The 25,766-nt window shown below is 42.3% G+C and overlaps 1 protein-coding gene across 2 annotated transcripts; it reads left to right on the plus strand.

Annotated features, from left to right (window-relative positions):
• Nucleotides 1-138: 138 nt before the first annotated feature.
• On the plus strand, nucleotides 139-25,208 carry NOXRED1 (NADP dependent oxidoreductase domain containing 1). 2 transcript variants are annotated; one of them, XM_059182697.1, is made up of 6 exons: nucleotides 139-2,371; nucleotides 7,337-7,533; nucleotides 9,274-9,454; nucleotides 10,041-10,192; nucleotides 11,028-11,250; nucleotides 24,618-25,208. In XM_059182697.1, exons 1-6 carry the CDS (start codon nucleotides 2,283-2,285, stop codon nucleotides 24,793-24,795), a joined length of 1,020 nt encoding a protein of 339 aa, XP_059038680.1. In that variant the 5' UTR covers nucleotides 139-2,282; the 3' UTR covers nucleotides 24,796-25,208. The 2 variants fall into 2 exon arrangements, with proteins under 2 accessions (XP_059038680.1, XP_059038679.1); XM_059182696.1 differs by lacking the exon at nucleotides 139-2,371 and adding an exon at nucleotides 5,165-5,641.
• The last annotated feature ends 558 nt before the right edge of the window (nucleotides 25,209-25,766 follow it).

Raw genomic sequence — 25,766 nt, forward strand, 5'->3', positions numbered from 1 at the left:
TCTTTCCCTCCCAGTTGTTTTGTGCAGGACAGTGAAATGATTTCCTTGTCTCTTGGGACAAGAGAAACCTGCCTCAGTGACTGTATTCATTATCTGTCACCGTGTCATGGAGTAATGGTGTTCATGGCAAAGAAGGGCTGTATGGTTAATGGAGCACCGAGCTTGGAGACAAAAGACCTGGCCTCTTAGCTCTACTGCTGACGGCAGTGTGGTGGATGATTCCCTTTCTCTGGACTTTCTCTCTGGACTTACTATCTTAACCTGTCATAGGATGGTGTGTTTCTCTCAGAGCCTGTGGAATTATATGCTCCTGTGGAGTGGGTGAAGTGATAGAGGAAAAGGAGCTATATAGAAGCACACAGCAGGGGGCGCCAGGGTAGCTTAAAAGTCTGTCTTCTGCTCAGGTTGACATCTCTCGGTCCTGGGATTAAGCCTGGCATTGGCATGGGGCTCCCTGCTCAATGGGGAGTCTGCTTTTCTTTCTCTGCTTCTCTCTCCCTGTGCCCTTTTTTTTTTTTTTTTCAAAATTTTATTTATTTATTTGACAGAGATCACAAAGACAGAGAGGCAGGCAGAGAGAGGGGGGAAGCAGGCTCCCCGCCAAGCGGAGAGCCCCATGTGGGGCTCGATCCCAGGACCCTGAGATCATGACCTGGGCCAAGAGCAGAGGCTTAACCCATTGAGCCACCGAGTCACCCCACCCCAAATAAATAAAATCTTAAAAAACTATGACAACAACAACAACAACAAAACCCATAGCAGGCTTTAAGGGATGTGGTTCTCAACTGGTGACAATTTTCCCCTCAGGAGACCTGTGTCAAAATCTGGAGATGTGCTGTTGCTACAACCAGTGGGTGCTACTAGCTTCTAGTGGGTAGAAGCGGGAACACCACTGAACATCCTACAGTGTAGGACAGCCCTCTCCAACAAAGAATCATCCTGCCCAGAATGTCAGTAATGCAAGCCTACGTTAAGGTGATCAGACTCCATCTCTTACTTCTCTGCTTTGCAATTCCAGGTAACTTCATAGTTCCTTTCCTAATCATCCCTCTTGCATTGAATAGGAGTTTAATTTGCTAAATTGTGCTGAAGTTACTGGCTGATCATCCAATAAACCATGGTGGCTTGATTAATTAGTATACTATCAGGATTCATTTAGAGGAGCAGAATCATGAGGCATATGCAGTCTGTCTGTATGGGGAATTCGTTAGAGGCATTTGACTTTATTCAAGTATGGCTCTGGTTAAACAGTCTCTGGAAGATAATTTTCGGATCTGGTGGTAGAGCTGGATGTCTGTAGGGCCTGCAGTGGGGAAGGGAAGGTGGATAAAATGTGAGGAAAAGCAAGGACAAGATGGAGCCCAGGAGGATGGACAGAAACCCTTGTCAGTTCTCACTGGCTCCAGTGTTAAGGAAGTGAAAGTCCTACAGCTGGTGGCCTTTATTGCAGACCTGACCACACACCTGGCTCAGGAGAGTGAGAAGCTGTACGAGTGTCCAGGGGAAGTTGTAGCAATTGCTGGTCCAACTGTGACCTCACACCAACACGGTACCTAGCAGACAAAGTACCTGCCCTCACCTAGCAAGCCTCAACACAAAATGCTGTTGCTTCATTTCAGCCTTCCAGGTCTTGCACAAAAGTCTCTTGTGGCACACCCTAACCAGAAACATTCAGGGAAGGGAATTCTGGGAAATGTAATTCAGGCTAGCCAACTTGCCATGTTACAAAGCCACAGCCACTGGATCCCCATTTTTGAGAATGTGTTAGTGAAGAATGGGCTTAGAGTCCACATCTGTACAGGTTCACCAATGCTGCATGGTCAGGCTGAGTGGGAAGGTTTTGAACTTCTTTTTCCTTCAGGACAATAACATCACATGCAACATAAGGAGGTGTTTTCTCGAACTTGATAAGAACTTCCATACTTTTCATTTCAAGTGCTAAGATTGAGAGTGACTTAAGAGCCCTTGTATGATGGTCAACTAATCTTCGACAAAGCAGGAAAAAATATCCAATGGGAAAAAGTCTCTTTAACAAATGGTGTTGGGGAAACTTGACAGCGACATGCAGAAGAATGAAATTGGACCACTTTCTTACACCTATACAAAAATAAATTCAAAATGGATGAACGACCTAAATGTAAGATAGAAAACCACCAAAATCCTAGAGGAGAAAACAGGAAGCAACTATTTGACCTCAGCTGTAGCCGCTTCTTACTAGACCTACCTCTGGAGGCAAGAGAAACAAAAGCAAAAGTGACCTACTGGGACCTCATCAAGATAAGATGCTTCTGCATAGCAAAGGAAACAACAAACCCAGAAGGCAACCAGTGGAATGGGAGACCGTATTTGCAAATGATATGTTGGATAAAGGGTTAGTATCCTAAATCTATAAAGAACTCATCAAACTTAACACCCTAAAAACAATCCAGTTAAGAAATGGGCGGAAGTGGAGTGCCTGGGTAGCTCAGTCAGTTAAGCCTCTGCCTTCAGCTCAGGGCATAATCCCAGGGTCCTGGGATCAAGCCCTGCCTCACATTCCCTGGGAGCCGCCTCCTCCTCTGCTGCTCACTCAGAGTAGTATGGAGTTTCCTGCTTATGCTTGCGCGCGCTTTCTTTCTCTCTCTCTCTTTATCTCTCTCACTCTCTCTTGTCAAATAAATCTTTTAAAAAAAAGAAATGGGGAGAAGACATGAATAGACACTGCCAAAGAAGACATCCAGATGGCTAATAGATACATGAAAAAATGCTCAACGTCCCTCATCGTCAGGGAAATACAAATCAAACCACAATGAGATACCACCTCCTGCTTGTCAGAATAGCTAAAATTAACAATGGAGGAAACAACAGGTGTTAGTGAGGGAGGCTGTGAAGAAAGGGGAAACTGTACACTATTGGTGGGAATGCAAACCGGTACAGGCACTCTGGAAAGTAGTATGGAGTTTCCTCAAAAGTTAAAAATAGAACTACCCTATGGCCCAGCAATTGCACTGATAGGTATTTATCAAAAGGATATAAAATAAAAAATGCTGATTCAAAGGCGCTTATGTGCCCCAATGTTTATAGCAGCATTATCAATAATAACCAAATTACGGAAAGAGCCCAAATGTCCATCAATTGACAATTGACAAACAGATAAAGAAGATGGGTGTATCTGTTCGTATATCATATACACTGTGCATGTATATATGTACATACACACAATAGAATATTACTCTGATGAAAAAGAATGAAATCTTGCCATTTGTAACAACGTGGATGGAACTAGAATGTATTATGCTAAGTAAAATAAGTCGGAAAAATCAGATGATTTCACTCACATGTAGAATTTAAGAAACAAAACAGATGAACATAGGGGAAGGGAAGGAAAAGGTAAAAACAGAAGGAGACAAACCAAAAGAGACTCTTAACTATAGAGAACAAACAGGGTTGCTGGAGTGAAGGTAGGTGGGGGATGGGCTAAATGGCTGATGGGCGCTTGGGAGGGCCCTTGTTGGGATGAGCACTGCATTCGTGTGTGGGTGATGAGTCACTGGATTCGGCTCCTGGAAGCAGTTCTGTACTGTATGTTAACTAACTTGAATTTAAATAAATAAAAAAAATTTTTAAAAAGCCCTGCTATGAAAGGGATTAGAGAAGCCAGAGACATGAAAGGTCACATATTGTGTGATTCCTTTCAGATGAGATGTCTAGAAAAGATAAATCCACAGAGACAAAAAGCAGGTTTGTGGTGCCAGGGGCTGAGGAGGGTGGCCGGCAAGTGGGAAGTAACTGCTTAATGGTTATAAGGTTTCCTTTCATTGGGGAGATAAAAGTGTTTTGGAGCTAGAGGTAGTGGGTGTGAGTGTATTGTGAATTGTTCACTTCTAAATGGCTATGTTACATGAGTTTCACCTAAAAAAAAATTTTTTTTTTAAATTTAAAAAGTGGTTTAGAGTGATGCCTAGCTGGCTCAGTCTGTAGAGGGTCTGACTCTTGATCTCAGGGTCGTAAATTCAAGCCCCACATGGAATGTAGAGATTAAAAAAAAGTGGATTAGGGATTTGATCGAGTTTTGATTTCTGATCTCAGTTTTGCCATTGCTATAATAAAATAGAGTTCTGAATATCACTGATTCTTTCCCTGGCTTTATTGAAGTATAATTGTATAAAATTAAAAATTAAAAAATTATATTTAAGGCATACAACATGATGATTTGATATATATTGTGAAATGATTACCACAGTTAATTAACACATCTGTCATCTCATACAGTTATCTTTTGCGTGTATGTGGTGAGTACATTTAAGATCTCAAGTATGTCAATTTCAAGTATATAGTATAATTAACTGTAGTCACTATGGTGTACCTTAGATTCCCAGAACTTACGCATCTTATTCATTGGTATCTTGAATACAAAAGGAGTTTGAAAAATAACTGCTTGAGTAGTGCTGAGATTTCTATGATATTACAGTCTAGGAAAAATCTAGAAGTCTAGAACCTTCTGTTAGGAAAAGGAGGATCCCATACTTCCCTATTTCTAGTGCTCCTAGAAGTAGTGGAAAGGGGTGCCTGGGTGGCTCAGTCGGTTGAGTGTCTGACTCTTGATTTCAGCTCAGGTCATGTGAGATCAAGCCCTGTGTAGGGATCCACACTCAGTGGGGAGTCTACTTGAGATTCTCCCCCTCTCCCTCTGATCCTCCCCCCCTCAAATAAATAGATAAATTCTTGGGGGGGGGGGCGGAAACTAGTGGAAGGAATTCCTGTCCTCATGAGGGAGGTCTGAAAGCATCTCTGTGGGGCTGGCCCCTTTAAGTCTCAGAGACTGAAGTAATCTGGAAGCTAAGGAGTCATAATGACAACTTTCTTGGTAATTCTCCTTGGAAATGTAGTTCTTACTCTCCAAGACCAGAAGTACTGAGGAGTAGTGCCACCTTCTCCTCACTTTGGTTGGTGAGAGATCAATGTAAATGGGTTTATATATCTCTGGCTTCCTTTTCTAAAATCCAAATGTCCTTGCCCTAGGCAGGGCACCATGTTAGTGAATTTGGGCTCTTTCCCATCCTTTGCGGAACACAGAGTTTAGTGAAAAGAATTCCTCCGAAGCATGGTGTACATGGCCAATCCTATTTCTAAAGCCTTGGAGGGAGTGGAAGAGAGAAGGTCCTGGCCCACGAACATCCATGCCAATACACGAGCATTACTGCTAATGTAAATGCGTCTGTTGAGAAAAGTGCGTGTAGCTATGTGGAGGAACACTACTTTGGGTTTTTGTTCAGGTTTTTCATGAATCCAGGTATTCATGAAAAACCTGAACAGACCTGTGGGCGGTCAGTGCATGGGAATCCTCCAGGACTCACAGTGTAAGTACAGAGCGTGGGAGGAGAGAGGTGCTGTCAGCCCACCATCATGAGAGCCTGTGACTTGGGCACACGCCCTCCTGCATAGACTTCCAAGACAGGGAGCCAAACTGATTGCTATCTGTCACTGCAGGAGATGGTGGCTTAGAAATGGACATGCTAGGGGACCTTGAGTCCCTGCAGTTTGAGTATGGGATTCAAGAGGAAGATCGCAGCTGGCTGTATTTGCAGGGCCGTTCTCGAGGGCTGATGATCAAGTCCTGTGCCCATGCAACCTTCTTCTGCAAGCTACTGTGTAATTTGAGGTAAGCTAGGTCTCCAAGGTCTGGCAGATGGAGAAAAGCCTCGCTGAGGAGTATCCAGACAACTTAAACTTTCTATGTTGGAGGATAACTTGGGCAGGGGGTGTGTCCTCCTACCTTTTCCAATCCACAGTCAAACACTACGAGTCCGAAGGCACTGGGAAATGAATACCAGAGTCCCTTGGCTGTGGTTACATAATGAAGCATAGATTATGATTTTGTGTGGTGGGTGGATTGGCTAAATGATCATTTCATTTGTTCACCCTTTCCTGGACCCCCTGGGACCACGAGCTTGTCTTCCACTGCTACCAATGACTAGCTATCCTGTGGCTGTTGGCTGAAAATGAGGGTGGTTCTTACTTTCAAGGGCTAAGCTAATGGTGGAATTCTCCCTAACAGGAAAGCCACCTGAAACTTTGGGGGTCCTTTTGGTCAGGTGACTTGCATGAAACCCAGGGATACTGATTTGCAAAGAAGCTCAGTCTAGTCCTGCCCTCTGGTATCTCTGTACCATGTGGCTTTGATCATTTAAACAGGAAGTGTCTGAGAACCAAGTATCTAAGCCCAGACTCTTGGATTGTGTAAGCTACTCCTGGAACATTGGTAGTGCCCCCTGCCCCCAAACTATTTTTTTTTTTCTGAAATTAAATCTACTCCTGGATGGTGGGACCAGATCTGAATTGAACATATTACTGATATAGCAGAGACAAAAAGGGGCGTAATGGTCTACCGATTGGTTGATAAGAAGACATAAACCTTCTGGTTGCATCCCAGATGAGTGGTGAGAAACCAGAATGTGACATTTCTGGGAGGCATTTTATATTTGGAAGGATCAGGCACAGAGAAAACACTTTCCTTTCAACCTAGAGAGAAGCCTTAAATAGAAAGTGGCTTGTGATGTTTATATGGAAACTCCAGAGCTTAAGACTAATTCTAATAGAAGTAGAAAACAAGTATAAGATTGTCATATAACAACAGAAAACAATGCCTTATGGATTCAGACGTCCGACTTTGTTCACCTTGGGCCAAGGAAGTAGATCCAGAACCCACAGTAAGTGAGCCTCTGGAAAAGAGTGACCTCAAACCTTTGATCCTCCAATTCTCAAGTTTGTTTCCCCCTAATACCACTTACTCTGATAAATCAGATGTTTGAAAAAAGCTAAGTTCCCTGGTTACCCAGATGTATGCAAAACTACAATAGCAAACCAGAAAGAGTCGGTATGTGGTAGGACAGGGGAAATCTTATCATGGTGGCAGTGAAAACTGGCCGCTGGCCGCACAGGAAGCGGGGCTGGAGCTGGCCCCTGTGTCCCAGGGTGCTGCACAGACAGTCGGCAGTTCACAGGGATAGTTCTGAGTCAAACGGTTAAGTATTCAGACCTTGTGTTTAAGCAGGCAGGGAAATGCATGGTACGTGTAACAACCGCAACACAATATGTTCATTTTAAAAAATGTTTTAGACAAGTTTTGGTCCCTTGAAGGGGTACGCTTTACTTTGGGGCAGATTCACTCAGGGCACCTTTCCTTCCCTGGCAATGCTGGAGAAGTGGCCCCTAACCAGAATGCCTTGTCTCTGGGGCGCTTAATGTGCCCCAGGCTGCCACGCGAGGGTGTTGGAGCACAGAGCATTGAGGTTCACAGTGAAGAGCTACAGAGCACACGTGTATTTATTTATGTATCTGTGTGTTCATTCTCCAGAGAATCGTTCCACGAGAAGCAAACTTCCAGCTGTCTCTCGACTGGCGTGGTTGCTGACATTCCCAATGATGATGAGCTAAAGGTAGGCATCATCGGAGGCGGCCACCTCGGGAAGCAGCTGGCTCGTGTACTGCTTCAGCTTGTCCCCATCCCTGCTGAGAACCTGAGGATCTCTACTCGGAGGCCAGAGGCCCTGGGTGAGGAGCAGTGTGTGGCAGAGAGGGGCTCGGGGGTTGACGAGGCCATTTTGAAAGGGTCCCTTGAGAAAGGCACCCCTGCACAGAGATGCTGAGTTCTCTGCTCACTAGCCCTGAAGAAAGTTAGAAAAATGTTTGTGTGTGTGTTTAAAGATTAATTTATTTATATATTAGAGAGAGAGATCATGTGCATGCCAGTGGGGGTAGGGTCAGAGGGCAAGTTAGAGAATTTCAGGCAGACTTCCTGCTGAGCACGGAGCCTGAAGCAGGGCTCGATCTCATAATCCTGAGATCATGACCTGAGCCGAAGTCAAGAGTCAGACGCTTAACCGACTGAGCCCTTAATCATCATTTTAATATGATGCCCCTTAATCCAGGTGCCCCAGGTGCCCCTTAATCATCATTTTAATATGCCTTTAAAATTTTTTGTTTTAATATTTTCTTCATTGATCACTAGAAGAACTGAATATGTTTTATAGTTCCATTTCTATTTCTTTTTCTTTTTTTTGAGTTCTTTTTGTCCAGTTTTTCTGTTGGAGTGCCTGAATTTTTCTTATTAATTTGCAAGTATTCTTTCTCTATTAAACTTAAAAAAAAATCTTATTTACCATGTGAGACAAATTTCTGAAATTTCATCAAAAGGACCAGTATATGTGTTTCAATAAGGTACATATATTCTTTGGAAAGCATTATATTTATTAATAATAAAATTACAGTTTTAGAACATCCCTGCATGTTGCATAAGGAAGAATTCAAGATGCTTAGCATCAGTTTTTTTTTTTCTTTTTTTAAAAGATTTTATTTATTTATTTGACAGAGAGAAAGAAGAGAGCACGAGCTGGGGTGGGTGCGGGAGAGGGAGAGGCAGGTTGTCCACTCAGCAGGGAACCCAGTGCGGGGATCATGACCAGAGCCGAAGGCAGATGCTTAACCCAGGTGTCTGGGTTAGAGAGCATTGGGCTCTCTGCTCAGCAGGGAGCCTGCTTCCCCCTCTCTCTCTGCCTGCCTCTCTGCCTGTTTGTGATCTTGTCTGTCAAATAAATAAATAAAATCTTCAAACACACACACACACACACACACACACACACACTACCTTATGTGAGTTTACATTTTTATGTTTGAAATCCATCTCAGATAAGTACAGTGATTAACTGCCAATGACTGAAAGCAAATACAGGAGTCATCACATTTCTCCCAACATTTCAAACTATCTTGTTCTCAATATACTTTACTGAAACTGTCAGTGCATCTTTCCGACTCTGTCCTGTGTTCTTCTCCTGTCCTCGCTTTTCCCACCAGCTAGAGCCCCGTGATTTCTCAAAATCTCAGTTTCCTCATCTGTAATATAGGAATAATACTAGTCTCAAAATGTCCTTGTGAGGATTGCCTTCCATAAGTATGTAAAGTACGTTGTATGCCACCTGGCACAAGATAAACTGTCTGTAAATTAGAGCAAGAAGCCTTCTTCCTGATGATTTTTCTTCCTAAACAAACAAACCTGAAAAATTCTAGCATTTGGTCTAAAAGCAAGATAAGTATGAATCACAACCTCCAGTGACACTAGCTGCTTTGCTAATGGTGTTAGGGCATGGCCCGAATGCTTTAGAAGACGTGAGGACGGGTCTCTTTGATTTACGTGGAGACAGGACTCGAGAAAGAGTCGTCGTCATCCTCTCCCCACAGCTGATGTTTAGGTCAAACCCCTTTGTACTGTGATCTTTCTTCCTTTATCCCTCCCAGATGAGTTCCAGAACCTGGGAATCCAGTGTTTTTACCATAACCCTCAACTGGTGGACTGGGCCAATGTGATATTCCTCTGCTGCCTGCCATCTCAGCTGCCTAATATCTGCCTGGAAATTCAAACCCACCTCGAGAAATACCACATCGTGTACAGCTTTGTAGCTGCCATCCCAATAGCCAGGTACCCTGTTTGCACGGCGCTGGCAGAGCTGCCCCATCCCCTCATATCTGGCTCCATCCCCCACCTGCACCCCAGCCCCTTACATCCCGCTTGGAGTTGGTCATTCACAAGAATAAGGCGGAAGCAGCTTCTTCTGCAACACCCAGCCTGTCTTTCTAATTGTGTCTTCCCCACTTCTCCATAACCACCGCTTGAGGCTGGAACGTTTTCTTTGATGGGCAGGTGCATTGTTTCCCTCCGCTTGAAGCTGACTAGTGTTCCCCCCTTGCATCAATGGGAAGGAAAACCGTCAGTCAACAGCATGAAATGTGATTGACGGCGTGTGCCAAATATTGTTTTTGTACCCCTGCTGTCTAGCCTAGCACCCGGTGGGAGACACTAAGTGTCCAGTAGGCTGCGGAACAATCCGACTAGGAAGCAGTGCCCTCCAATCTGCGCCCCCCCCCCCACCACCACGTTTGCCTCCAAGGGGTGCTGTGCAGGGCAGGAAGTCATTGGGGTTGGATGTGATCCAATGCAGGGGATCGTGGGGTGGTTTATGGGAGTCCGAGCTCTGCCCTCCCTGTCTTGGGGGCTTTCCTTTCAGGTTGAAACTCCTACTGAACCACACCAGTATCTTGCGGCCTCAGTATCAGTGTGTTGAAGAATGGGTCAACATCTGGGGGCCCAATAAGGACATCAGAGCGGCCCTGAAAGATCCCGTGATTCTTCAGGCCACCTGCCCGTTCAGCTCGGCTGGTAAGGGCTCGCCGCGTTTTGGGCAGTCTCTTGAAAGTTACTTTCCTCTCAGACTGGTGCTATTTTATAATCCCAGCATGTGTGGGCTTGTGTGTGTCTTGGGTATGTGTGTAGGGGGCTACAGGCTGGACACATTCTCAGCTATTTAGGTTTTTTTGTTTTGTTTTTAAAAATTTTACTTATTTGAGAGAGAGTAAGAGAGAGGGCATAAGCGTGGGGGGGGGGGCAGAGGGGGAAGCAGGCTCCCCGCTGAGCAGGGGGCCCAACACGGGGCTCCATCCGAGGACCCCAGGATCATGACCTGAGCCAGAGGCAGACACTCAACCAGTTGAGCCACCCTGGTGCCCCCAGCTATCTAGGTTTTGAAAGGGAACGGTTTTGGTGGCGAAAAGCCTGCCTGCTTTAGGGAAAGCAGAGAAGTCTGAGCGTTGTTAAGGCTGAACCAGAAACAGCCAGAGGTAAGAGCCTGTTTAAATAGGAGGATGTGATGTTGGGCCTTAACGGCTTTTCCCTGCTCTAATCTTGTATTTTCCCTTAAGTCTCTTCTTCTTGATGGAAGGATCATTCTAGAGATTTCTAGAATGCTTTTGCCATTAGCAATGCCTACATTAGTCACCCCCGTCCTCCTACGGTAGGGTTAACATGCTATTTGTTATAAAGGGCACAGTTAGGGCTCTGGGCTTACAAAGAGGGGTGTTTGCTTATCTTCAGGTTCATATAACCAACCTGTCTTGGAGAAAAGGCGGCTGGCTGTTCACTGTCTGGGTTTGTCCTACATTCTAGGCAAGCCCTTTTGGTGATGCTAACTGGTATTTCCCTCCCCATGAACATGCAGGGGGAATAACCCTCAATTCCAAGTGGCTGGAGGGAGTGCTGTACACGGTCCTAAATGTCTGCACCGCCAGGGACGTGCCTCACCTACAAGCGCTGCAGCGGCTGAACCAACTGCTCCTCTCTGTGCACTCCGCAGCCTGTGGGAAGGATGGAGCGTCTTGCCCCACCCTCGAGTTACGTGATCTTGTCAGCCAGGTCTACAGCAAGAACCTGCCTCAGCGGAGGTAAGGCCTCAGACGGCTGGCGACTCTAATTTCCGCCACACTGTTGCAGCAGGTGCTTTGTTCTCTTTTCTCCTCTAATGTAATCTTTATTTCCTTTTTTCTCTCATGTAATCTTTAAAATTTTATAAAAATAATACATTCTTGGGTTTTTTTTTTTTTTTTAAAAAGGTTTGATTTATTTGAGGGAGAAAGAAGAGAGAGAGTGCACGAGCAGAGGGGAGGGGTAGAGGGTGAGGGGGAAGCAGACTTCCCACTGAGCAGGGAGCCGGGCTCGATCCCAGGACCCAGAGACTATAAATTGAGCTGAAGGCAGACGCTTAACCAACAGAGCCACCCAGGTGCCCCGAAACAATATATTCTTGTAAAAATTCCTTCTAGTGGAAAAGTGAAAGCTCTCCTTGGCTTTCCAAACACCATTTCATATGGTTTTTATATTTTGTCTTTTTAATCTATACATTTGCAAACATATATTTATGTTGTCATGATATTGTAACATGTATGCATATCTATATACATTTAAGAAACATGCAGACTAAGTATACTGATTTTCACTTGCTATGTTATAGACACTGTTCTATGTCAGTACAATCATATCTACTTCATTTATGAGCAACTGCATAGGTTATCTGTTGGGTACATTATTTCATTAGATTTATTCATCTTCTTTCTTTCTTTTTTAAAGATTTTATTTATTTATTTGACAAACAGAGATCACAAGTAGACAGAGAGGCAGGCAGAGAGAGAGAGAGAGGGAAGCAGGCTTCCCACTGAACAGAGAGCCCGATGCGGGACTCGGTCCCAGGACCCTGAGATCATGACCTGAGCTGAAGGCAGTGGCTTAAACCACTGAGCCACCCAGGCGCCCCTTCTTCTTCTTCTTCTTCTTTTTTTTTTTTTTTAAAGATTTTATCCATTTATTTGACAGAGATCACAAGTAGGCAGAGAGGCAGGTGGGGGGGGCAGGCTCCCTGATGAGCAGAGAACCCGATGCTGGGCTCAATCCCAGGACCCTGGGATCATGACCCAGGGTCATATATATTTTAGAATATATATTTTAGAATCCGTTAGATCTAACGAAGGCAGAGGCTTTAACCCACTGAGCCACCGAGGCGCCCCTCTTCTTCTTTTTTTTTTAAAGATTGATTTATTTATTTGATAGAGAAGCAGTGAGAGGGAAAACAAGGAGGGGGAGTGGGAGAAGCAGGCTTCCTGCTGAGCAGGGGGCCGGATGTAGGACTCGATCCCAGGACTCTGGGATCATGACCAGAGCCGAAGGCAGATGCTTAACCAACTGAGCCACCCAGGCACCTGGTCTTATTTCTTCTTGATGGCAATGTAGTTTTCCCGTGCCCCAAATTCTGAATATGGGCTCCAACTAAACATTCTTTCTTTTTTTTTTTTTTAATTTTATTTACTTATTTGACAGAGAGAAATCACAAGTAGGCAGAGAGGCAGGCGGAGGGCGGGGGAACAGGCTCCCCGCCAAGCAGAGAGCCTGATGCGGGAATCGATCCCAGGATCCCAAGATCACCACCTGAGCCGAAAGCAGAGGCTCAACCCACTGAGCCACCCAGGCGCCCCCCAGAGATCCCAATGTGGGGCTCAATCCCAGGACCTGAGAATATGACCTGAGCCAAAGGCAGAGGCTTAATCCACTGAGCCACCCAGGTGCTGCCCCCCCCTTTTAAAAGATTTTATTTATTTGTCAGAGAGAAAGCAGAAGCAGAGGGAGCAAAAGGCAGAGCAGGCAGAGGAAGAAGCAGGCTCCCCGGTGAGCAGGGAGCCCAATGAACTTGATCTCAGGATCCGAGGATCACAACCCGAGCCAAAGGCAAATGCTCAACTGACTGAGCCACCCAGGCGTCCTGCAACTAAATATTCTTGTACTTACTTTGCATACTTATACCAGTATTTCTGTTGGATGAATATCTAAAAGAATATTTTAGAAGAATATTTTTGGGTCAGAGGTGAAATATATTTTACGTTTGATAGTTATTCCCGAATTGCTTATCAAAAATATGGTGCCTATTTACATTCCCACCAGTACTGTGTGGGTGTGCCATTTCTCTATAGCTCGATTACTTGACCAATCTGTTTAACCTTTGATAATCTAATAGGGAAGAATTTTTGCCCTTGTTACCAGTGACCTCCATGCCACTAAATTCACTGCATACTTTTATTTATTTTAAGATCTTCTTTTATTTTATTTATTTTTAGAGAGAGAGAGAGTGCGCTTTTATTTTATTTATTTTTAGAGAGAGAGAGTGCGCTTGCGTGCGCACCAGTGAGGGAAGGAGCAGACAGACAGGGAGAAAAATCCCAAGCAGACGCCCCACTGAGTGCAGAGCCTGATGCAGGGCTCAATCTCAGAATCCTGAGATCAGATCATTGAACTGAAATCAAGACTTGGATGTTCAACTGAAAGAGCCCCCCCACTCCCCCAGGTGCCCCCACTGGATGCTTTTTAATCCTTTTCTTCCTTGGCTGTTGAATGTTCCAACCTTCTTGAATTAATCTCTTCTCTTGACTTTCCTGATAACCTCACATTCTCCTGTCTCTCCAGCCCCTCCTTTGCCAACAGCACCTCTTCTGCCTCATCCTGTCTCTGGGAGTTTCCAGGGCTCTGTCCTAGGCCTTCTTTGCTTGCCATCCTGCACTTCGTTCATGGGTACTCACCACTTCGGGGACTTTGGCTGCCATCTTTCCATGGACAGCACACAACTCTGTATCTCTATCCTAGATGTCAGCTTGAAACCCAGGAAAGTTTGTGGCCACCATCTCCCTTCAAACTCGACTAGTACGGTAGCATGCCTGCTGTCATACCTGCTCTCCTGGTGTTTCCTGCCTAAATACATGCTCCTTGCCAAGTTGTTCAAGCCAGAACCTTGCGAGTAAAACTCAATTATTCTAATCAATCACCAGCTGCCTGTGAGGCACTTTCTGTTGGGGGATTTTCCTTCCCCGTTAGCCTGTGATTCCTTTATCTCTCTTGCCTTGGATCTCTTTTCCTGGATCCCTCCTCCTCTGGCATGGATTTTTTTCTTTCATAGTGGTGGATCATATCCTCCAGTAGCTTCCTTACAAAAGAATGCATAGGAAGTAACTTAAAGAGACTATGTCTGAAAATGTTTTTATATTAACATAATATTTTACTGCGAACATAGCTAGGTATTGAACTCTAGGTTAGAAGTGATTTTCGCTCAGAATTTTAAAGGCATTGCTTCATTGTCTTATAGACAAGTTGCTGTTGAGAGGAACAGTGCCATTCTAGCTTTTGAATTCATCCTTTGAAATCTGTTTCTTTTGTCTCTGAGAACTTACAGGATCTTTTGACCTTAGTATCCTGAAATTTTATATTGCGTCATGATGTGTGTCTATTTTATTTTATTTTTGATGTGGATCTATTTAAACTCACTGTGTTGGGCACAGGGTGAACCTTTCCTTTTTTCCCTCCCTTAATTTAAAAAATTTTGTGAGATATAACTCTTATACAGAAAAAGTACGTATCCCCTGAATACATAAATATCCAGTTTAATGAACCATTGTAAAGGAAATATCCATGTAAGTGATACACATAAAAGAAACAGAACATTCAGTAGTCCTTCTTAATCTGAGTGTCGTGTTCTCCGATTTTCTCCAATCATGTCTGATAATATTGTCTCCTTTCCTGTTTTCTTTCTTCTTTTTCTAAATATTTTATTAGTCCATTGTTGAACCCCCTGGACTGGTACTCTGATTTTATCTTTCCTACTTTTTAAAAAAAGATTTTATTTATTTATTAGAGCACAAGCAGTGGGGAGGGACAAAGGGAGAGGAAGAAGCAAACTCCCCGCTGAGCAGAGAGTCCAACATAGGGCTGGATCCCACAACCACAAGTCTATAACCCAAGCTGAAACCAAGAGTTGGATGCCTAACTGACTGAGCCACCCAAGTACCCCCATTTTGAATATTTTCTTATTTTTAAAAATCTCTTTAAGATTTTAATCCCTTTATTTGACAGAGAGACAGCGAGAGATGGAATACAAACAGGGGAAGTTGGAGAGGGAGAAGCAGACACCTCTCTGAGCCCAGAGCCCCATGCAGGGCTCATTTCCAGGATGCTGAGATCATGACCTGCGCTGAAGGCAGATGCCCAAGAAATGAGCCATCCAGGCTCCCCTTCTTTTTATTTTTAAAAAAGATTTTATTTATTTAAGAGAGAGCAAAAGTGTGAGAGGCCACAGGGGAAGAGGGCAGAGCAGAATGCCACTGAGCAGAGAGCCCGATTCAGGGCTCGGTCCCAGGACCCTGAGAGTGTGACCTGAGCAGAAGGCAGAGGATTAAGCAGGGACCCCTATTTTGAATATTTTCAAAGATTTTTTAGAAGTCTCCAGATATCCCTTTTTTATATGGCATCCTGTTGTGTTTTCACTATGCAATACCATCTCTTATCCCTTTGAGAATGTAAATGAGAGCGGGTGTTTTTCTTCTGTGAGGAATCTGTCTCCCTCAGGTTGTTCTCTGATTATTTGTTTTGGTCTCTATCTTTCATATTCAAAGCTTTTTTCTTTTTCTTTATCTTTCTTTCTTTTTTTTTTTTTTTAAAGATTTTATTTATTTATCAGAGGGAGAGAGGGGGAGAGAGCGAGCACAGGCAGACAGAATGGCAGGCAGAGGCAGAGGGAGAAGCAGGCTCCCTGCTGAGCAAGGAACCCGATGTGGGACTTGATCCCAGGACGCTGGGATCATGACCTGAGCCAAAGGCAGCTGCTTAACTAAGTGAGCCACCCAGGCGTCCCTCAAAGCTTTTTTCTATGGAGAACTCTGTCTGCTCATATTTCATATGTCTGCTCATATTTCCTTGGAAAACCTTGAATATTGAGATTGTTAAGTCTTTGGGACCCAACTTGGGGAAAGAGAGCTGTGTATGTGTGGAAGAAGCGGGGTGGTCTTAATCTCAGGAAACAAACTGAAGGTTGCTGGAGTGGAGGGGGGTGAGAGGGTTGGGTGTCTAGGGGATAGACATTGGGGAGGGTATGTGCTGTGTATGGTGAGTGCTGTGAGTTGTGTAAGACTGATGAGTCACAGAACCGTACCCCTGAAACAAATAATATAACAAATATATGTTAATAAAAATTATTAATTAATATATTAAAAATTAAAAAGAAGAGGGTGGTTCTATCACTAGATTTTTTAAAACGTTTTCCCCCTATATTTAGCAAATCCTTTCCTTCAATAGTGCCTACTGTCCCCCTGTCCAGGAACCCTCTAGTTAACCCTTCCAGAGAATAAATTTTCTGTTGGGGAGGAGGAGGGTCAGTCTCCTGACTGTACAGCATTGGGTAGGGGGCTGGGAGGGCATCTCTCCATTTTAAGAATTTTTTTTTTAATTTTATTTATTTATTTGACATAGAGAGACAGTGAGAGCAGGAACACGGGCAGGGGGAGTGGGAGAGGGAGAAGCAGCCTTCCCCTCAAACAGGGAGCCCAATGTGGGCTCGATCTCAGGACCCCGGATCATGACCTGAGCTGAAGGTAGATGCCCAGTGACTGAGCCACCCAGGAGTCCCTCCTTTTTAAGATTTTCAACCCGTCATCCTATTTTTAGTCCCATCTCGCTCCCACTTCCTGATGTACTTCTTGAGTCTTCCATAGGTTCTGTGATGTAAATGGACTGAGTCTTGGTTTTCCCTGTTGCTGACTTCAGATTCAGCTCAGTGTTATCATTTGTCTATATTTTTTCCACCTTCCAACTTGCAGCTCTTGTGTTCATCTTATTCTCATTTTATATTCTTTGCTTATTTTTCCTTTGGATTATTTGCTTTTATTTATTGTTTTATAAAAGGTTTTTAGTGGGAATATGTTATGTATATTGGAAATAATTTTCGTATTTCTCTTACTTTTTGGTAAATTTTGCTGTTTAGGGATTCTAATTTTTGTAGTCAAAATTGTTAAATTACTTCATGACTTTAGGGTTTCAAGTCATACTAATTAAGAACCTCTTCATTCTAAGATATTCTATATTTTCTTCTAGTAATTTTTAAAAAAATATTTAAACCTTTAATCAGTTTGGGATTTTCAATATCTTCTATTCATTTTGGAAACCCAGTTGCCCTAACATTATTTATAGAGTAGCCATTTCTTTTCCTACCAATTTGAGATGAGATTTTTATCATTTGCTAAACTGCAAGATATTCATGGGTATATTTTTGGACTGTATTCTGAACTGTGGACCTATTTTTCTATTCCCACGCTATGATTAATTACTGTAATATCTCTCTATATTTTGGTATCTGTAGACCAAGTCCTCTTTAATCTTATTTTCCAGAATCTTAATCCTTCTTACACAATTATTCTTCATGTGAATTTTTAAAAAAGATTTTATTTATTTATTTGACAGGGAGAGAGAGAGAGCACAAGTAGGCAGGGAGGCAGGCAGTGGGGGGCAGGAAGCAGGCTCTCTGCTGAGCAGAGAACCTGATTCCGGGCTTGATCCCGGGCCCCTGAGATCATGACTGGAGCCGAAGGCAGAGGCTTAACTCCACTGAACCTCCCAGGCACCCCTCTTCATATGAATTTTTTTAAAAAAAATTTATTTATTTATTTGAGAGAGAAACAGCATGAGCAGGGGAGGGCCAGAGGGAGAGGGACAAGGGAACTCCCCACTAAGCATGGAGCCTGACTCCGGGCTGGATCCCAGGACCCCAAGATCATGACTTGAGCTGAAGTCAGACACTTAACTGACTGAGTCACCCTGCTGCCCCCTTCATGGGAGTTTTTAAAAAATAACCTGAAAATTTAGAAAATTAACAAGTGCTTATAGTAAACAAGGTATTAACTAAAATGTACCAAACAGAAAGTGAAAGAAAGTACTACCCTCAGATCCCACCCTCCACTGTAACTACTATTAATATATGCTGTGATAAATGAACTGAGAATGGGCTGTTTCTAATGTTAAATCACTGCGTAGGATGTTTGCTCTTGGCTTCTGGCACTATTTATCAAGTTGAAAATGAAGGAGAAGTGATAGAAGATCATCCTTTTGCAACCTCTAATGAAATAATCTGGGCAACATTAGGTGAAAAGTTGATGGAGGAACTTCATAATGAGTAGATCAGCCTGAGTCTGTTAATCAGTGTTAACACTGCAGAAGGAGAGACAATGTGTTACTAGATAAAAATAGACACGAATTTGAAAAAATAGACACAGAAGAGATGTCTTTTTTTTTTTTAAGATTTTTTTTTTTTTAAATAATTTATTTGTCAGAGAGAGAGCGAGCGAGAGTGAGCACAGGCAGATAGAGTGGAAGGCAGAGTCAGAGGGAGAAGCAGGCTCCCCACGGAGCAAGGAGCCCGATGCGGGACTCGATCCCAGGACGCTGGGATCATGACCTGAGCCGAAGGCAGCTGCTTAACCAACTGAGCCACCCAGGCATCCCTTTTTTTAAAGTTTATTTATTTATTTATTTATTTATTTGATAGAGAGATCACAAGTAGGCAGAGAGAGAGGAAGGGGAACAAGCTCCCTGCTGAGCAGAGAGCCCGATGTGGGGCTCCATCCCATGACCCTGGGATCATGACCTGAACCGAAAGCAGAGGCCTTAACCCACTGAGCCACCCAGGCACCCCCCAGATGAAATATTCTTATTAAAAAGAAAGTCAAACCTGGGGCGCCTGGGTGGCTCAGTGGTTTAAGCCTCTGCTTTCTGCTCGGGTCATGATCTCGGGGTCCTGGGATTGAGCCCCACATTGGGCTCTCTGCTCGGCGGGGAGCCTGCTTCCCTCTCTCTGCCCGCCTCTCTGCCTACTTGTGATCTCTCTCTATCAAATAAATAAATACAAATCTTAAAAAAAAAAAATTCAAACCTGAATTTGATCAGGTCTGTAGATATAAATTCAAGAGGCAGGAGAGTGTTAAATGACCATGAGATATAATCAGCAAAACCCAGAATATGGGAAACTTTAGAGGCTAAACAACTGAATTTCTTCAACAAATAAACTGCAAGAGAAAAAAAAGAGGAAGGGGAAATCAAAGGTTTAAAAAAAAAGACTTAAAAGTCACATGAACCGGCTATCTGGATGGCTTAGATGGTTAAGCGTCTGCTTTTGACTCAGGTCATGGTCTCAGGGTCCTCAGATCTAGGTCCTCAGATCTAGCCTGGCATTGGGCTTTCTGCTCAGCAGGGAGTCTGACTCTCCCTCTGTCTCTCCAGCCAACCCCTCTGCTGTGCGTGCATGCTCTCTCTCTCTCTCTCAAATAAATAAATACAATCTTTAAAAATGAAAAGTCACATTAACCAAAATATATGTGTAGACTGAGTTTCATATCTCTCCCTTCCTTTAATTAATATAAAAACAACATAAATAGATTTCCTAATATTAAGCTTTCATTGCATTCTTAAACTTTACTTAGTGATACACTTCCAAATCTGTTTTTTTTTTTTTTTAAAGATGTTATTTATTTGATAGACAGAGATCACAAGTAGATGGAGAGGCAGGCAGAGAGAGAGAGAGAGAGAGAGAAGCTGAGCAGAGAGGCTGATGCGGGACTCAATCCCAGGACCCTGAGATCATGACCTGAGCCGAAGGCAGCGGCTTAACCCACTGAGCCACCCAGGCACCCCCCAAATCTGTTTTGCTTGTATTTTATTTAAGACATTTAAATCATACTCAAAAATAAAATTGGTCTGTCGTTTTCGAATTTGGTATCAACATTGTATTAACCCTATAGAATTAGGAAGCTTTTAGTTCCGGAACAGAACAGAGAAATTATAGATTTCTTGAAGATTTGACAGAACTTTACTATAGGTCTCTGTGGTCCAAATATCTTGCAGGGGAAGTTGCTATTTGACTGTCTTTTCAGTTTTTCCAGTTTATGATCTGTTCGGGTTTACAATTTCTTGAGTCAACTTTGGTCATGGTATTTTTCTAGCAGAAATATTTCATTTTTATATGGATTTCAAATTTGATGGCCCATGACTGTACTTGTATTTTTAAAATCTCATCAGATTATATCTCATTTTGTATTTCTAAGATCACATATGAGTTTAACATTTTTTTCTTGGTTAAATTTGCTAGCAGCTTGTCTCTTTTATTGATTTTTTAAAATAATCAGTTTATAGTTTTATTTATTCTACTGGCCAACTTTTTAATTCAAGTATTTCTACTTTTATCTTTAATAATTTGTTCCTCTTTTCTTTTGTGTTATTTTGTGGCTCTTTTTCTTAGCTTCTTGAATATTTACGGTTCATTTAATTTCAATCACATTATTATTATAAAAATAGTAAGAGCTAAGAATGTTCATCTAGCCTCTTCAGCTATGTGCTATTTTGGTCTTTAAAATAACCATGACCTTGTTGGGCACAAAGTTCCTGTGTTATTCAAATCCATTATGTCCTTGCTCCTCAGACTAGCTGGGATCCGTGTCATCATCTGGGAATTTGTTTAGAAACACAGAATCCGGGGCCCCACCCCAGTTATATGAAATCAGAATCTGCATTTTTACAAAGTCCCAAGTGATAACTGTATTCAAGTTGGAAAAGTGCTATTTTGTATTCTTTTTCATCAGATGATTTGTTAGAATGAGAAGCATGACATATTAGTTTTTCCACTTTAATTGTAGTGTCTCACATTCTCTTTATATTTCTAATAATCTTTGTAAAGTTTGAAGCCATATCATCTGACGAAAAAATGCTCATAACTTTTATGTCCTCTTGGTGAATCGTACTTTTTTTCTCAACACTTGTTTAAATTTTTTAAAACTCTTGTTTTACTTTTTTTTTTCTTTTAAGATTTTATTTATTTATTTAACAGAGACACAGCAAAGAGAGGGAGCACAGGAAGCGGGAGTGGGGGAGGGAGATGCAGGCTTCCCACTGAGCAGGGATCTTGATTCAGAGCTCAATCCCAGGACCCTGGGATCATGACCTGAGCCAAAGGCAGAGGCTTAACTACTAGGTCACCCAGGCGCCCCATTAGCTTTTTTTTTTTTTTTTTTAAGATTGTATCCATTTACTTTCGTGTGAGAGAGAGAGAGAGCATGAGGTGGGGCAGGGAGGGAGCAGAGGGAGAAGCAGGGAGCCCAATGTGGGGCTCCATCCCAGGACCCTGTGATCACGACCTGAGCTGAAGGCAGCCACTTACCCCACTGAACCACCCAGGCACCCCTAAATGAATAATCGTTAAAACACAAATAGATTGGGGCACCTGGGTGGCTCAGTGGGTTGGGGCCACTGCTTTCTGCTTAGGTCATGATCCCAGGGGCCTGGGATCGGGCCCCACGTCGGGCTCTCTATTCCGTGGGGAGCCTGCTTCCTCCTCTCTCTCTGCCTGCCTCTCTGCCTACTTATGATCTCTGTCAAATAAATAAATAAAATCTTTAAAAAAAAATAAATAGGTAAAAGATTTATTTTAGAGAGAGAGCAGGGGGAAGGGCAGAGGGAAAAGGTGAGAGAGAATCCTCATGCAGACCCTGCCCTAAACCCCGAGCGTGACTTGGGGCTCGATCCTAGGACCCAGAGATCATAACCAGAGTGGAAAGCACGAGTCTGCTGCTCAACTGACTGAACCACCCAGGCACCCCTCAAAAAACTTTTGAGATAATTGTAGGCTCATGTGCAGTTTTTTTTTTTTAAAGTCGTTTCAGGGGTAGAATTTAGTGATTCATCAGTTGCATGTAACACCCCGTGCTCATCACATCAGGCGCCCTCCTTAATGTCCATCAGCCGATTATCCCTTATCGGTTAATCAGCCGATTAACCGTTTTACATTATTACTACTGACCCACCTGCCCTCCAGCAACCCTGTTTGTTTCCCAGAGTTCAATGTCTTTTATGGTTTGCCTCCCTCTCAACTGTCATCTTATTTTTTGCTTCCCCTATGTTCGTTTTGTTTCTTAAGTTCCACATATGAGTGAAATCCTTCACATGCAGTTTTTAAAAATAATACAAGGCAATTCCACATACCCAATTATCTACTTACCCCCAACGGTACACATTTTAGTACAAATATCTCTACATGGATATGATAAAGCTATGATAGACTACTACAAGCAGGATAATGCCACCGATATAGCCAGGACCTAGAACTGATCTGTCACTGAGTGACCCTTCATCTTGGCCATCTCCTCATCAACTTGGCAATTGTTAATTTGTTTTTCATTTCCATATTTTGTGATTTCCAGAATGTTACATAAATGGAATCATGGAGTATGTACCCTTTGGGACTGACCTTTTTCATTCAGCAAATTCTCCAGACATTCACCCAAGTTGCTGTGTGTATTAATTGTTCATTCCTTCTTATTGCTAAGGAGTATTTGTAGCATGGATGTACCATACTTTAATCATTCATCTGTTGAAGGACTCCAGAGCAGTTTCCAGGTTTTGGCTGTTTTGTTTTTGTTTTTTCTCTTTCAGTTTTTGGCTATTAGGAATAACGTTGCTATGAACATTCGTGTACAGATTTTTTGTAACCATCATTTTTCATTTCTCTGGGATGGATGCTCATGATTACAATTCCTAGGCCATTTGGTAGTTGTATGCTTTTTGTTGTTTTGTTTTTAAGACACAGCCAAACTGTTTTTCAGAGTGGTTACAGAGTGTAACCGTTTTACATTATTACTAGCAATGTATGATCCAGTTTCTCTACATTCTCACCAGGATTTGGTGTTGCCATTTTTATTTTACCATTACATTTGTAGATTAATTTGTGGACAAGTGACATCTGTATTATGTTGAGTTTTCCCACCCATGAACACAGTATGTTTCTCCATTTATTTATACCTCCTTAATTTCATCAACATTTTGTAATTTTCAGTATACAAGTCTTTTTTTTTTTTTTTTTTTTGTAAAGTTTTATTTGGGAGAGAGAGCACAAACATGAGCAGGAGGGGCAAGGGGGAGGGAGAGAGAATCTCAGGCAGACTCTGTCCTGAGCACAGAGCCAGATGCCAGTCTCAGTCTCATGACCCTGAGATCATGACCTGAGTCAAAACCCAGAGTTCACCACTTAACCAACTGTGCCACCCAGGTGCTCTAGTATGCAAGTCTTATACATGTTTTGTTAGATTTACATCCAAGTATTCCTTTTGTGTATGTGTGAATGGAACTGCATTTTTTATTATAGTGCCCAAGTTGTTCATTGTGTGTGTATACACACACACACACACACACACACACACATATAAATACAATTGGGTTTTGTATTGTTTGTTTCCTGTGATTTTGCTGAACTCATTAGTTCTGGGAAATTCTTTTTGTAGATTCCTTGGGATTTTCCACATAATCACATCATCTATAAATAGAGACAGATCTGTTTTTTCCCCCAATCTATATGCTATTTTTCCCTTTTTCTGCTTTATTCCATTGTCTACAACTTCCAGTATATGTTAAATAAGGGGGGGTGAGAACAGATATCCTTGCTTTTACTCTGATCTTTTTAACACTGTAACAACCCTATGTCTTGATACTTTTTAACTTGAATTATCTTGAGTTATAAAGTTGCTCTATTCTCATTTGTATATTTCTACTTCTTTTCCTATAAAATTGAAGAAGATATCTTAAAAGAAATGAGATATTTTATATTTTTTTAAAAGATTTATTTATTTATTTTAAAAAGAGAGAGAGAGACAGTGCAAACACTGGGGGAGGGGCAAAGGGAGAGGGAAAGAACCCTAAGCAGACTCTGCATTGGGCATCAAGTCCTATGTAGTGCTCGAGCTCATGACCCTGAGATCAAAACCTGAGCAGAAACCAAGAGTCAGACACTTAACTGACTGCACCACTCAGGCCTCCAGATCTTTTATATTCCTAATGCCTATGATACTCTTATGCATCTATGTCTTTTTCTTTTCTTTTCTTTCTTTCTTTCTTCTTTTTTTTTTTTTTTTTTTTTTTTAGAGAGGATGTGCATGCAAGCAGAGGGGAGAGGGAAAGGGAGAGAGAGAAGAATCTTAAGCAGGCTCCACATCCAGCACAGTGCCTGACATGGGGCTTGATCTCATGACCCTGGGATGAGTTGAGCCAAAATCAAGAATCCAATGCTTAACCCACTGAGTCATCCAGGTGCCCCTGATGTATTCTATTTCTAAATTTAAGGGACAAATACTGAAAAGGATGTCAATGTCATTGTTATAATCATTCTTTAATTATGAATTTCCTCCCAAATGCACTTAGAAAAATGTAGTTAAACATGCAAAATGCATCACAAGTACAATTAACTCCACATAGTGAAAAGCTGTAACTGAATGTTTATGAATTTTAATTAGTTTGATGTAGAAAATAAAGAACCTTATTTCCAAATGTTGGAAAACTTTAAAGGAAATGTTTAACAGCCAAATCAGATTTATTAAACAGACATAAGAAAGTAACAGTATTTTTTTTTTCACCCCAGGCCTTTCCCCTGGTTTGATCTGACTGCGGTGCAACTCAAGGAAACTCCCTTTAGTCAGCATCTCTCAGTCAGTCCTGCTCTCCAGGACCACCTTACCTATCGATACTGTGATTCATTTGGCATCTCCCTAACCAAAGAACAGCAGCCAGCGGTTTCTACGGGCTCTGCCTCTCAGTAAGAGAAGAGACCTCGGGAATTTTTTTCCCTCCACAATGCTTGCACCCTGATTATCACAATTGTCACTGGGAGTCATGTGAGTGTACTGTGTTTGCCACATATTTGGGCACTGAGGAATTAGAAAATGGTACTAATTAATCTTTAACATACAGAATAAAATGAGGTCTTTTATATCAGTATATCTGGGTATGTCTGGCTTTTGGAAGCAACCAAATGAAACCATAACCTGACACACTTAAGTTGCTTCCCCAGGAATATAAATTATCTTTCTTCTAAAAGCTAAATTCAAGAAGTTAAGTCATAATTAGACAATACATACTGTGGCTTGTTTTCCTATAGCAGTGTGTAGCTAACAAATGATACGTCTTGATTTTCCTACCACTTTGGAATAAAGAAGTAAAATGTGGTAAATGATCTTAATTGAATTATGACTCATTTCATGCTTATTTCAGCTATATATAACTTCCCTGGAACTATCTTATTTAAAACTGTTCCCATTTAAACCATTTTCTTTTTATTTTTAAATAGATAAGAAAGTACTGCTTGACAGAGAAAAAAATAGCTCATCTCAAATTTTTGGACACTTGGAGTCAGGACCCTTTCCTCTGAGATCTCTTTAGGCAATTTACATAGAAATATTTCCCAGTGGTACCCTAGCTGCCCCTCACTGACCGATTTAAACCACTTTAAACCACAAAACCATTTTTATAAACAGGTGGCATTTGTATTAAATGGCTAAAAATAATTTTGCAAAATATAGATCTTATTCTTATAGTGCAAAGTGATTCCCTTTATGTTTTGCAAATATTTTGTCAGTGATAGAGAGTAGAGGACAACAGAAGTGAAGTGACTATGAGAGCAAGGACAACGACGCTGACTCTGCTCTGCCATTGACCAGAACCACTGTTTGCTAAATGCGGAAGTGCTCTTGAACAAAATCATTCACTGTACATGTAAACCACCACGGTGTTA

This window comes from Mustela lutreola, chromosome 7 (genome assembly GCF_030435805.1).
Source record: "Mustela lutreola isolate mMusLut2 chromosome 7, mMusLut2.pri, whole genome shotgun sequence".
NCBI lineage: Eukaryota > Metazoa > Chordata > Mammalia > Carnivora > Mustelidae > Mustela > Mustela lutreola.

Coding starts and splice junctions, on each gene's coding strand:
- NOXRED1 (XM_059182696.1), top strand. CDS start 5,487: ATGGACATGCTAGGGGACCTTGAGTCCCTGCAGTTTGAGTATGGGATT. Junction 7,534..9,273: donor TCGGAGGCCAGAGGCCCTGG/GTGAGGAGCAGT, acceptor TATCCCTCCCAG/ATGAGTTCCAGAACCTGGGA. Junction 10,193..11,027: donor CTGCCCGTTCAGCTCGGCTG/GTAAGGGCTCGC, acceptor ATGAACATGCAG/GGGGAATAACCCTCAATTCC.